At 41.4% G+C, this 14,930-nt stretch overlaps 1 protein-coding gene across 2 annotated transcripts in view; it reads right to left on the bottom strand.

Annotated features, from left to right (window-relative positions):
• Positions 1-14,930, bottom strand: part of SOAT1 (sterol O-acyltransferase 1) — a 50,573-nt gene that overhangs the window by 13,697 nt on the left and 21,946 nt on the right. For both annotated transcript variants that reach the window (XM_075936852.1, XM_075936853.1), the window contains exons 4-7: positions 4,683-4,831; positions 4,536-4,595; positions 3,584-3,691; positions 482-764 (exon numbers count right to left, since the gene is read on the bottom strand). In XM_075936852.1, coding sequence (XP_075792967.1) covers positions 482-764; positions 3,584-3,691; positions 4,536-4,595; positions 4,683-4,831 — 600 coding nt within the window. The remainder of the gene's footprint in view (positions 1-481; positions 765-3,583; positions 3,692-4,535; positions 4,596-4,682; positions 4,832-14,930) is intronic.

Raw genomic sequence — 14,930 nt, forward strand, 5'->3', positions numbered from 1 at the left:
TTATCTGTTGCGTGACTACTTAACTAATTTACATCACAGACAGCAGTCAAATGGCCTTCAATGTTTACTTTTATTCAAAAGACAGCCAATACTGGGAATTGATAATATTTCAAATATTTCCACTTTTTACTTCTAGCAGACACATGGGTACATCCAGTCTACAAACATCTGATATTTTAAAAATATAGATGCAGTAGTCTCATGCAATTGTATCTGATTAAGAGAGTTGACATTGATAAATCTGTAAAAGGGTACATTTATTGAAAGCCTGTGAATAAACCAGAAAATATTTTAAATCAGAAATGGCTGCCCAGAATGATGAGGTTTATTAGTTACAAACTGTGACTGTCTTTGCATATGAGACAGGCACTACTATAACTTTAAGAAGGGAGTTTCAGGAAGATTTTTCCCAGACAAATTTTCACTCTGGCATCAAAGCCATTTATTGTCCTGTATCTAAAGTCACCATGCAGGGACTCACCTGTTCAAGTATAATAATGAACCGAGAGGCTGGGGGCAGAGCATACGACACAGCAACGTACGTTGGTCCAAACCCAAGCCCGATGGTTTGGAAGAGCATGAAGAGAGTCCCGAAGAAGAAGGCACGGATTTTCCGGTGGGAGGAACAGCAGTGGCCTTGGGCCCACTGCAGGAAGAGGCCATAGGGTAAAATGAATGTGGACAAAAACATGCAGAGCCAGGTGGAAATAACAACAGGAAACTTGCCAAAAGCGAAGACTAAAAGATCAAATTCAAGCACCAACCTAAAAGAAACAGATATGAAACATAGCCAGGTTAGTGGCATATGGTGTTCACAATCTCTTTTTATTAAATCTTCAAACTCAGTTCTGCTGTAACCATAGAAAGGGACATTAGCAGACAACAGCTGGTGAGTGATCTCAGTGCAGTTTCTAAATGGAGAAGTGCACTAATCAAAACCAAACCACGCTCACTGTTGTGGGCAACGCTAAGGTCTGATTCAGCAACATATGCAAGCACATGCTTAGTCTGAAGTCATATGGGAGTTAAGTGCATGTTTAAGGTAGCGTATGCTTAAGTATTTTGCTGAGCAGAGATGAGCTTATGCACTTTATGGTAAGCATCTTTTTAAATGCTTTATTAAGATCAGTACCAGGCTGAGACCTGGAGACAGCTTCTCTCACTGCTAGGGTGGGTCCCTCAAACAGAGAGGAGACATTTATTGGGAAGTGAGAAAAGTTTATATTGATACCTCTACGGCTGTACTTACTCTGTGCACAAACAGGATTTCAGACTTTTAAAGATTTTTAAAGATATTTAGGATCAGATTTTTAAGGTATTTAGGTACCTAAAGATGCAGATAGGCACCTAGTGGGGATTTTCAAGAGTACCATTTAATAGCTACTGATTTTAGATTTTAATAGTTGTATATGGAGGTGCCTTTGAAAATCCCTCTAGATACCTTGAAAAATCTAGCATTTAAGTCTACTTTAACAAGTAGAATTAATTTCCAAGTAGATTTGCTATAGAATATAATTGGTTAGGTTTAAAATCATGAAGAAACCATTCAAATCTGCACATGTGAATATTGTGACTGGTCCTTCACGTTTTTTCCCCCCTCTAGACTCTAGTCCAAGACATTTTAGATTTCTATGCTAGAAGGGCCTTCATCCTATAGATTTAAAATTCTGCTGGCTCAGGATGGGCGCTCAGGTACATATACCACAAACACACAAAAGCTTAAAATTTGTTCATTCCTATCCAGATTCATATTAGGATTACAAACTATACCGAGACATTACCTGATCTATTTGAGAAGAATGTAAAAAAGACATTACTGCAGATACTATTATGACAAATTGCTACAGACCATCTGTTTCTCTGTATGAAAGACAAGTCTCCAATATAGATCCATCCAGTTCTTTCCCTACTGCCCATATAATTTTAACTGAAAAACAACGCTAAGCTTCCGTTTGGAAACCCTGGTTGCTGCCAGTTTACATTCTTCCAGAACTATGTGTGTCAGCTCTCATAGATGAAAAAAAAACATTATCAAATCATATCATAACTTGTTCTAATAATGAAAAACAAAGAAGTTGTCTTATCAGTAAGATAAACACATAGTTTAACTTGTAATCTCCAGGGATAGCTGCCAAAACAACTACAATTTAAGCAATAGAGTCAAAAAGTCAGAGGAAGACTGTCTCTGTCAAGCATATTCAGTACTGGCTAAAAGCATCGAATGCAGTCACAACTGAGTCTGTTCCAGGATTTTCAAGGTTCTTTAGAACAACTTAATTTATATCTATTTAGCAATAACAGAGTCCTTCAGAAGCAGGTTTAGTATAGTGTATTACTGCTGCAGGACAGAAGACTGTCAAAGTAATTGACCTCTCTCAAAATAGCCTATACTGTCCTCTTTTCAGCCAAAATGTAGTATTTTAGTGTTGGTATAAGAATACAAGTATAATGATAGTAACAAATCATATATGATTTGCTTATAAGCTTTGTATGCTTCTATTTCACTCTGTCTCTCATGATTAGGGAATGTTTGCTGTAAGGTCCTGCTTCTTTTTAGCATTACAAATTAAGTTGTGCCTCTTGAAGGAATAAAGTTTGTTATTCCTTCAGTAACTATATAATCCCTTCTAAACTCTAATCTCATCTGAAAACTGCAAAATTGTTTCGTGTGAGTGGAGGATGTCTGTAAGTATGAAGGTCATCATAAATGTCCAGATGATCAAAAAGAAGAGGGAAATTTGAAGATAATCAGGAAGCAGCCATGGTGCTGAGGCTGAATTAAATTAGCAGAATTAACAAAACCCTAAAGATAGGTAGACTCTTCCCCCCCCCCCCCCCCAAAAAAAAAAAAGAGTAAGACACAAACAAGAGATAACAATGGGAAGCCTGACAATAACCATCAAAGAATAAACTGTGGGAAATCTTGAGATTAACACCTTTTAAGGATAAATGATTGAAGCATGATACTGAAGTACTCAGACTCAAATGAAAATTTACATATATAAAATGGGGGGCTTTTGCCATTAAACTCTAGGTTGAGTCCTGCAAGCCGAGCCTCACTCATAATAGATAGATCCCGATGCCTCACTCAGTCAATCTTGCCTAGCCAGTGAAGCATGGCATATTGCCTTTTCCCCTGAAAAAGATCCTGTGTGCTTTCTACAGGCATAACACTTTCACTTAACATAAAAGAAGAATCGCCACCATTCAGTCCTTACTTCTGGTTGCTCTGAGAACAATGAAAATAATCCATTTCCACCTTTATGTGGAGTTCTTGAGAACCGCATGCTTCTAGCCCAATTCCATTAGATATCATATTTCTAGGATATATTCCCAAAGCATTTGAGCCACAGTGAGCAATGTTGTCTCATCTCCCCATGCTTTTTGTGATCCCCCTGTCTGTCTAGTATGTACATTCGACCGCTGTTTTTAAAAGTTAGTCTATTTACAAGTTACGAGTCCAAACAGCACTATACTTGGGAGTAGGAGTTCCCCCCCATTTTGTAACGTTGTGTGTCACTAATTTTAAATGATCAATTTTCAATGTTAATGAGCTTTTTCCCTTTCAACATGGTTCTCTTACCTTCCTTCATCAATATAGTCTACTACAAGTGTGCTGAGAATGAAGAGGATGAGGACAGCGATGAACATGTGGTAGATTGTCCGGATGTGGTTCACTTCAAACAGCTCACTGGGGAAGGGGTCCAAAGAGCAATGTCATTAGCACACATAGAGAGAGCATACTCTTGTCTACTGTTCTTTTTATCTTTCTATGAAAAATCTGCCCCAACAAGTTCAGCACAAATGGGAGACAAGAGAGCTAGAAAATAGTTCTGACTTGCTACATGACTAAGCCCCTACTCCATGCCTCACTCTCAATCAGAAAGAGTATGTGAATTAGGGTAGTATGTGAATTAGTTACTGCTTGTGAATAAGACACTAGATTTTCATATAGCACTGTCCCAAAGTTCTTTTTTGCATGTGAGATAGGTAATCTTCAACTTTATTTTTACACAAGGAAATTAATCACAAGATTAAATTACTTGCATAAGAATCCAAAAGGAGACTATTATCATTTAACAACTGAGACAGGCCCCTTAAAAGCAACTAATACAAGCAATAAACAGTTTCTACCAAAAGGAATTTGAATTTGGGGATCCTACAAGTGTTGTGATATGGCTGCGTCCTGCTATCTCAATTTTTCTAGAATATGTGGACAAGGGAATAAGGGAAAAGATTTTCAGAACCCACTATATATTGGGGAAAAGTCAGGCAAGTAAGCAACATCACTCTGTAGATTCAGAAAACTATTATTTTAGGGAAAGATACAAGGTGCAATTTTCTTAGATATAAAACTCGAGGGACATTTGCATCTTGTGACTCTATAAAATATTCAACAGGAAATGGAGATAGAAAGAAAGGGCTCAACTACAATAAAGGAGGAGATGTCCCAAAGTAAATATACATAGGGGCGGCCAAGCGAAGCACCTTTAGCCTCTTTGCTTTAGAAACAACAAGTGCAATTCTGTACTCACTCCAAGAGGGACCTCCTAGCAGTAAAGACCTTTCCATGTTCTGGAGGTGCTCTCAAGCCCCTGTGAAGAGGGAGGAGAATATTAAAGACAAAAATTTTAAGACAGGAAGGTTGCAGGAAATTTAACTTCACCTAGGGACCAGCTTACTTGGTTTTGTGCAAGTCTTTCTCTGAGCAGGTAGCTGGGAAAATGGACGTTGCTGTGGAGGATTCCAGAAACACGGACTTTGCTATGAAACTGTTCACAAACTCTGTAAAGTGACTGTCCACCTCCTTCATGAATGCCGGCTTCAACTGCTAATAAAGTGGAAACAGAGCAAGACGTTAAAACCTTCAAGGGTCTTTTCATGTCACTAGCATTAGCTAAAAAGGTTGAGCTATGAAACACTACCATGAATTGTGCTAACCAAAGAAAAACCAAGGTAAAGTCAGAGGCTTACTGAACCTGTCCACATAGGGCTTTGAATAATGGTTATTCACTTTTTCTTTGATACGATGCAGAAGAAAGTTACTGATATTCTGACTAAAGAAGGTAAAAAGTAAAAATTTGGAGTGGCATGGATCTCTTGTAAGATCTGGAACCAAGTTTAATGAAACCTCCTAGAAAAAAAGCCCTGTATTCATACAGTGTTACACACTTAAACCTCTTTAATCCAGCAATCCTGGGAAACAAGGTATGCCAGAGTAAAGATTTTGCTGGGCCAGGGAGTGAGAGATATGGAGGTGGGGTGCTTACCTTGCACTCCACTCCTAGGGGCACACATGACTCCATGCCCCTTCCAGGCACTACCCCCTGCCACTTATGGGAACAAAGGAGAAAAGTCCCAGGGGAAGCATGATGCTGTGCTGATCTTCCCCCAGCTAGGGGGGAGGGGAAGAGCAGCTTCCTCCTCCAAACTATGGATGTTCCCAGATTACAGACCCACAGTACAGAGGTTCAAGTGTATCATATTTAAAGACAAGAGTGTCAGAATGGGTATATACAGTGTAACACTAGGGTGTCCATGTTATACTATGCCTTTTGCTTCCATAGTTTTTATATTTAACCACCTGTTTGAGACATTAAGAAGTCACATACTGATTTCTCACATAACAAAATAGTTCCATCTAGTCTTCAAATTTTACACCCTCCCAAAATGAAGGAGAGGGGGGGAGGAAGACATGAATTCACACCTGTGTGACTGCCATTGTTTGGCTAGAGGCAGTTTTCTGCATGGCTGTAATGACAGGAAAACATGTGAAAATGTGATAGATGAAACAAAAACTAAAGAAAGCAGTGCCTCTGGGAGGATTCCCAATACTGAGCCCTCCAATTTCCATGAGATTCAATAGGAACTAAGGGTTTTTCACACCTTGCAAGGATAAGCCCTTTGATTTGATTGTGAAAAAATTATGCCACTTATATTTCTTTGATACTTATCATTTCCAGTTAAAGTATTCTGGCTTGCTAGGCCAAGATGCTAGCACTGTACTGTCAAAAGGACAGAGCTGACTGGGTATGCCATTAGAACATAGAATCATAGGACTGGACAGGTCCTTAAGAATAGAGTTGTAACGAGTTAACCATTTGCATAGTTAACCGATAAGCCTGGACTTATCTGTCACCGTGGACTATTACATGCAGGTTCCTGCCCTGCTTCCGGGGAGTCAGCTGCCACCCCGTTATGCTGACTTTATATCAGAACCCATAGCATGGGGTGGTAGCCAGCTCCGTAGGAGCAGGGCAGCAGGGGGGAGCTGCTGCTGCCTCGGATACATTTCCATTTTTCTATGGATTCCAAGAAAAGACGACAAATTAGACAAGGCATGAAATACTACTGTAATAAGCAATCCTAAAGCAGAAAAGGGGTACACTGTATCTTCCTTTTTGGGATAATTTTTACCAAAGTAACACATATCTAGGGAGATGCATTCCTAGATACTAGTAAGGAATAATGAGAAGGAAAATAAAACCAGTCAATTTAAGTGAACACTGAGCTTAAGATTAGTTCAGTTATGAAGAGTCGAGATGTGATTGTATGAAAATGAAGATGCTTTAAAATAAACCAACAAGCAGAATGACAGTGCTGCATGTTTCTTGAAGAGAGAGTAAGCCTTCTCTCCACTGAGAGATCTTTCCATTGCTCTGCTCAAAACAAATTGCAACTGTTAATGTTTAGCTTACTGAAAATATTTGCTCACTAGCCACTCTGGGAACAAATACATTTCTCCAGCACTGAGACATTTCCTCAAAGTTTCTTTCTGGCCTTGGAAATTGCTTCCACTCATTCACTAAAAAAAGGGGGCTTTTAATATTTAGCAAAGGATATCTGGATTTGTCTTTTTAAAAGCAGAGGGTGAGAAGAGGATTTAGTCAAGCAGGGATTATAGCTGAGACTAGTGTTGATACCAGAATGCTAAAGCAAGATACCAGAACTGAAGCTATAAGAGTAGTAGTTGCTATGGGATTCCTGCTGTAACAGAAGGCAGGAATAGCCCTTTCCAAATTTCAGGGTATTAAAATACACTATATCACCTTCTCTATTCCCCAAGAAGCAAAGGATGGACGATAAGGAAAGAATCCTCATGAGGGTTACCAAAGTCAAATGAAATTTACCCTGGCACAGTACCAGATAGGTGTGTCAGCTCCAAAGGCCAGGTGCATTAGGATATCACTCCTTATGCCCCAAGGACTGCCCTCTCATATTGCCCAACCTCCTCCCACACACTTATATGATCTACTAATGTCACTAGGGACAAGGAAAGGAGGAGTCTAGGTAGTTGGTCTTGCAATAGCGGTTTCTCCCAAGTCTGCCTCATGGGTCGCAAGGCAGATATTAGAAAAGCTTTGCAACAGGAAACCAGACACATACCCTGAGTTCTCAGTATGTTCCTTATGGATCCCCATAATCAAAGGGAAATAACTTCTCTCTCCCTACAAAAATGCTGGGAAGCACCACCCAGTGCACCCAAATAGTGAATGTGTAGCTCTGCCCCTCTCTTTCTGCCTCAACTTAGCAATGAGCTGGAAAGAGGGAATTTGGCCAATTTCCCTAAAGGCAGTGGTCGCCTACCGGTAGATCTTGGAGCCTCCGACAGGTGAACCTGACTGGTTTGGCCAAGAGGCTATCAAATGCCGGCACTTCAGCTGCCCCTCTCCCCACTGCTGCACATCTCTCACCATTTGCCTTGGAGCTGCCTCCCTCCACCCCCGGGAGCTACTTGCTTGCTAAACAGAGCAGAGAAGGGAGAGAAGGGAGCTGATGTCAGGATGCCCTCCCTCTCACCCTGTATCCTATTTCCACAGAGCAGGGCAGGGGGCACAACAGGACTTGGGAGGGAGTTTGCTGGCTGCCTTTGGGAGTGGTGCGGGGCCAAGACAGGGGTGAGCCTGCCTTAGCCCCGCTGCCCCCACCATCCAGGAGCCACCTGAGATAAGCAGGGCCCTGTCGGAGCCCACATCCTAAAACCCTACCCTAGTCATGAACCCCCTCCTGCATCCAGGCTCCTGCCCTAGTCCGGAGCAACCCTGAACCCTTTCAGAGCCTGCACCTAGAACCCCCTCTGGCACTCCAACTGCCTGCCCCAAGGTCAGCGCAGAGCCCCTCTCACACTCCAAATCCCTTAATCCAAGACCAGAGCCTGCAGCCCAACCACTGTCCCTGCCTGGTGAAAGTGAGGGAGGATGGGGGAGGGAGGAAAGATGCAGAGAGCAGGGGCGGGGCCTGGAAGAAGGAGCACAAAGGAGGCGGGGCAAGGGTATTTGGGTTTGAGGTAGATCCTGGATTGCACTTAAATTCAAAAAGTGATCTTGTGCTTTAAAAGGTTGGAGACCCCTGCCCTAGGGCCAGCCAGCTCATTAGTTCAGGGGAGTGCAGGGAGACTATGGGAATTCCAGTGCTGAGACTATGGGAATTCCAGTGCTGAGGCTCTTCTGAGTTCCCACAATCTCTGACACTGCTTCAATCCCCTATACCTCCTTGCCCCTTAACTGGTTTAGGAAAGATACAAGGATCTTTCCATCTTCTTCCTGAAAGGTCATCTAGTCAGCTGGGGCGGGCATCTGTTTGAACCAGGTCTAACTGGCAGTGAGAGTACTTGCAATAAGGTCTGTTGGCCCTTTAAGCATGCTGGAGAGATGGCAAGTTGAGGTGATAAGTTGAGAACAATTTCCTGCATCAGGCTAAATCTTCAGTCCCTGTAGAATGCAACGGTCCATTTCAGATGGATTTAATACCAGGATGGTCATGTGCCTGCCACATGTTGGAATGCAGACAAGTTATATTTATTTCTCAATTATATATCAATATGCCTTTGCCATTATTGGTTATTTACATTTACACAAGATCTTTCAAATCTACTGAAAGCAAAGAAACCATGAAGTGAAAAATAAAATGTGTGTAAGTGCAGTATAGAGGAGTCCTATGTCCCTCCCCTACTGTCTGAATCTGTAAGTGGGACATCAGGAGTTCCTTGCTGCTCCTTCAGATGCAATTCCTGATTAGGCATCAGTGTTCCAGAGAGAACAAGAGGGAAATGGAACAAGCTAGGTTTAGCCAGGCCAGTGCTCTAGGGAGCACACTGTGCTCACATTCCAATGGAATGCTGCTATGGGTCCAAAAGTGAAGGAGTTAAAAAACTAAGGTGGTGGAACAAACAAGCAGAGTTCAAGTTATGACTCATTCTCCTGCTCACTACAGTATTTCTTTGTCTGCTTACTAAACAGTCAGCTGACTATAAAGTGCTGTGGTAGCAGCTCCCTACTGACTCCCAACATTGCGGGTCTCACTGTGGGCATCAACTAGTCCAGAAAAAACTGGATTTATAAATATGAAACTTAAGCACTCTCTCAATTAAAGTGTCTGTTGCAGTTTCTAGCTGCCAGATGTGAAGCATGACCTCAAACTGAGATTTTGAGCTATAGCTCTATTTGTCTGAAGGATTCCTTCTTTAGTCTAACTACTCTGTAATATTTTAATTAATAGTCAAACACAGTAATCAGATCATTTTCCTCAATGGTATCTGAGATTAGCAGTTTTCCCCATACTCAGAATAGGGAACAGACACTGTGGCAGAGTTTGAGTCAATGGCTTCTGCTATGCATATCCAAGTTGCTGACAACAGCTGAAGACCTTAGCTAAAACCTGACTAAGGCCAAATTTTAAAATAAGAGAAGCTTTAGTTAAACACAAGATATATATTATCTAGTTTCTTATAGTAAAAGGACAGTGTGTTTTAGGTACTGATGTCTCAGGTTCAAAGTTTTCAGCCAATAGTTTCCCAAAGCCCATTTAGACAATGTTTAATAAATCACTTACAGTTAAGAGAGCTAGTCAGATGTCCAGTCACATGTAGCACACAGTTTTAGACAAGAGAATTAGGTCATTGATTAGTTATCCTATTTAATGTGGAACCGGATCCTTCATAATAGGAGGGCCGGGCATGTGTGTCTGTGGGAGCCATGCTGTGCCATAAAAAGCACTAATCACTGACTGAATGCTAGCAGAAAAAACAGGCTTTCCACTGCTCTGACCAGACCTTCAAAACAGGTGAGACTCTATCCTCACAACTTACCTCTCAACTTCAAGTTTTTCCTGTTCCAGCCAACTCAGCTACCCTCTGAAATTCTCAACCCTTGCCAATAAACTTCACTTCAAGGATATTTTCCAGACTTAACAGCTTTAGTGCTTAACTATCAGCCAAGCACCACTGTGCTCAGTCTCAGTGCTATCCAAGTGATCCCAGAGAGTATTACCCGTTTAGTGTTTACAGTCCAGGAGAGGACAAAGTGTTCAGCTCTTAAACCACAGATACAACTAAATACAGTGTGCACATGATTTCCAAAGAGTGCTGATCATCCACAACTCCAGGAGGAGTTTAGGCACCTCGAAGTCAGGCACTTATTAGGGCCTACATTTGTATTCAGGTATCCAACTCAAAGCTACCATGTTTGAAAATCTGGACCCAAGTTTAGATTAACTATATACACCTTGAGAAAAGAGAAGCGCCAGAGACTCCACAAAATCAGCTAGGGACTTTGCATTGAAAGCATGCAGAGGCTATGGTGAAGGATAGCAATATAAAGCCCTACTAATAAGAATTTACTAATTAGTTAAAATTCTGAATGTTAACTAAAGTTTGAAAAAGTGATCGGTAATTAGTTTGTGCATGATCCTGCAGTTATCGGAAATTAGTTTGTGCACGATCTTCATGCGTGCAGATCATTTTAGTTACAATACCATCGGTGAGCAACTGAGTCTTGCCAAGATTCAGGAAACCAAAGATTAAATCCTACATTAGGGCCTTTGAGATTCCTTGCTAAAATGACTCTTTTTAATGCAGATACATAGTCTCTAATGGCTGTGGAAGGGTTAAGTGTGCTTGACAACCAAAAAAAGATTATGTTCCACATTCATATTTAATTGCTCACAGGTTCTCTCATTAACTTACACTGTTGCAAAGTGAATTCTGTTGGAGGGCTTTCCATAGCCCATCAGTTCCTGTCACCTCCATATTTTCTTATGTCACAAAGTTCAAGGTGTGGTAGGAAATTTGCTATCCATCTCCCACCCTCCACGTGTAAACAAAGGTAAATGTTTGTTGAGCTGACTCATGTAACTTTTGCTGTTTCCCACTGATCTCTCATTAAGAGGCCCTACCAAATTCACAACCATGGAAACACGTCAGACTGTGAAATCTAGTGTCCCGCCCATGAAATCTGGCCTTCTGTGTGCTTTTACCCTATTCTATACAAATATCACATGGGAGATGAATGTTTCTCAAACTGGGGGTCCTGACGCAAAGGGAGTTGCAGGAAGGTCACAGTACTTCCACCCTTACTTCTGCACTGCCTTCAGATCCACACAGCCAGGGAGTGGCATCCGCTGACTAAGTTTGTAATTCATTAATCGTGTAATCAACAAAAATTGTATCAACTACATGTTTAGTCGACAAGAGTTAGTACTGCAAGCATTCAGTCCCAGCTTGCACCAGGCCCGGGCGCTACTCCCCACTTCCCTCGCAGCGCAGCATTAAAACTATTTCAGGAGCCGAGCAGCCTGGCTCAATCCCGGCTCAAATCAGGTCCCATCCTGGGAACTACCCACTCCCATTCTCTTTCGCCTCCACTGTGGCGCTGCATTAAAACTATTTTAGAAGCCAAGTGAGTAGGCAGCCCAGTTTAGTCCCAGCTTACACCAGGTCCCTGGAGCGACCCCCAACAGTGGGTAGCTCCCAGGACCTGGCACGAGCTGGGCTGCTTGCTCACTCAGCTCCTAAAATAGTTTTAATGAGCTGCAGTGAGGGTAGCTCCCTGGACCCAGCACCAGCTGGAACTGAACCAGGCTGCTGGCCAGCCCTCAAAAAGAAAAAAAAAATTATTGGGAGGGAATGCATGTAGGTCAAAAGCATGCTTATCGGTTAATCGACTACACTATTACATCCCTACAGCTGACTGATGGCCCTGCTCTGCAAGCAGCAGAGCACAGGTAAGGGTAGGTATTCTATTCCATGCTATCCTAACTTCTGTGCTGCTGCTGGCGGCAGCTCTGCCTGCAGAGCTGGGCTCCTTTCCAGCAGCTGCCACGTTCCAGTTGCCCAGCTCTGAAAGAAGTGCTGCCGGCTGCAATAGTAAGGATAGTAATCCCCCAAAATAAACCTTTGGGATGCCTACAATTTCACCACCATAAAATTTCAGATTTAAATAACTGAAATAATGAAATTTACTGTTTTTAAAGTCCTATGACTGTGAAACCTGACCAAAATGAAACATGAATTTGGTAGGGCCCAACTCATTGGGGCACCCTTTGCATAGATACATATTGACATTCTGGAGTGTTCCCAACTGCAAGAACATTTTAAAACTCCAAACTGTTCACCTCACTGAAATCCTAAACTTGGCCACATTAGTGCACCAAATTGCATACAGAGACCTCTTCTCTTGTACAGTGTCTTCAACTCTACTTTAGTTACCCCTATTATATAATGAAACTATGTGTTTACCACACATGAACCACAGTATTAAGATTGCGAAACGAGACTTTGAGACAAGGGCATTCACTTTTCCTTTTAAGAGTTATTCATTCTCTGGCATTCTGTAAGATTGTGAAATTATAGGTCATTGCTATAGAACACACGTGATGCTAATGCAAGGTGTGAGTAAGTTACAGTGTGTCCTGAGGAACACGTGAACAAAAGAAAACTGGTTGCTATGATGAAGAGTGGAACTCAATGCTGCCCCATTTAGTATGGGCACAGGACACTTTTGCAGAACAACATGGAATGATTTGGAAATTCCTTCTTTGTCTTAACAAGAATAATGGCAAGCATGGGTAAAAAGGTTTAACAAAACCAATGGAGATTTGTTCAGGAGAGCTGGGAAACCATTTAGGAAGAACTGCAGTCACGTGTACAATTTCTGTCCTGATCAAGTATACAAATTCATTCCTGTCAAAGTTCTCTACTCCATTTCTGGTTCTCAGGGAATGGAGATGGCAAAGAATTTTCCCTCGATGTTCTAAAGTATTTTACATGTTCAAGAAAAGATGACTTTTTTGGTAAAGAACACTTTTTTTCATTCTAATACTCATTTCAAGGCCTTTGAAGCAGGGGCAGGGATGTCCTTAGGATTTATGGGGCCTTAAGCAGTATTATTAAACTGGTCCCCCTCTGTCCAAAGGCAGATCAGGGAGTAACAATTAATTAGAGATGTGAGTTTATAATCTTCAGCAATATTCTAATGAAATATTTAAAGCAAGTTTTAAACTAAGGTCCTGAGATGAACACAGTAAGTTCAGAAACCAGAATATACCTGGTGTTGGCAAATGCTTGTTAAATGGCTTCATTACCACCTGAATGACTCTTTCAGTTTTAATGTCTGCTAAAAGTGGAAAAGCCTGCCAGACTTAAGTTAACTAGATCATCTCTGGAGAAGTCAGAGCAACAGAAGAGGGACAGGAACAGGCAACTGAGTGGACGTTAACATCCAGTGGTGCCTCACATTTTTTGGTGCTCTACACCACTGTTTCTCGACCTTTTTTTTTTTTTTTATAAAGTACCTCTTTTTAAAAAATTATAAATACCCCCAGTTTTTAGACACACACATTTTTTCTCCCATTGCAACACATTTGTTTATACAACTTAATTGTAGCTAGGTGGACGAGGAAATTTTTGGGCGTAAAAAATACAAAAATAATAAAACGCTGTAAAACTTAAAACAAAAATTCAGTTTTCTCTAAATTTCAGTTGTGTTGGCATACCCCCAAGACTTTTCTCAAATACCACGAAGGGTACTCATACCACTGGTTGAGAAACACTGCTCTACACGACTATACATTCTGCATATTGATAAGGATGGCTCTGGGCAGAAAATTCCAGGATAGGAAAAGGAAGCCATGCAGATGTTTGAGCTAGTAAGAGCTCCATAACACTTCAATTGGGAGCAAAAGTCAATATCACTTCCAGAGAGGTCACTGGCTAAATACACAGTTAATTAATAGGGATATTATTAAAGCTAGGAATTCTGAAAGCATAACTAAGTGTTGATAGTTTGCCTTCCTGTTGGAGTATCAGAATCAGGACATGCAAACAGGCTTGTACCCCAGCCCCCAAAAGCAGCCCTGGATTTGTCATTGTGATGACTCAACTGAGATGTTACTTTATGTTCCTGCCTTCATGTTGGAAGAATTTTAAATTTCAGAATCAAGTGAATGCAAAGTGATTCTCTTGAAGAGGCAATTCAACTCTGGGTCTATTGTTTTGAACAGTCTTTCTTTAAAAGTGAACACCTACCATTAAAATCTCATCCTGCAGATATATGTCAAGTGCCCTAAATGGAAACAGTAAATAGGTATTCAGTACACAAACAGACTGAGGGGGAAAAAGCTACTTCTATACCTACCAGAAGTCAGTATTGTTTTTAAGCCTCCACTTCACTTTAGAATGGCCACACACTTAACTCAGGAGAACACTCTTAGATGTAGCCAGCCGGGAGTGAAGTCATTGTTAAATACTGCACTACTGCTACACAGACTATTATGTTGGAAGCTAGGATATTCTTGTAGGTCCCCTTTAATAAAGGTGTCATGAAGAATGAAGAAATTCTATAGAAATTAGAACCCACATCAGAACATCTGCACCTCCTGCTTACACATCTTGATGGCAACATTACGGTGCATCTGTCCTAGGAGAATCACCTCCTGATGCTGCGACAAGGAGTCCTGTAGCACCTTATAGACTAACAGATGTATTGCAAAGTTTTCGTGGGCAAAGGTCCACTTCGTCAGATGCATGTAGCAGAAATTTCCAGAGGCAGATATAAATATGCAGGCAAGAATCAGGCTAGAAATAATGAGGTAAATTCAATCAGGGAGGATGAGGCCCACTTCTAGCAGCTGATCTGGAGGTGTGAACACCAAGA

This window comes from Pelodiscus sinensis, chromosome 9, assembly GCF_049634645.1.
Source record: "Pelodiscus sinensis isolate JC-2024 chromosome 9, ASM4963464v1, whole genome shotgun sequence".
NCBI classification, from domain to species: domain Eukaryota; kingdom Metazoa; phylum Chordata; order Testudines; family Trionychidae; genus Pelodiscus; species Pelodiscus sinensis.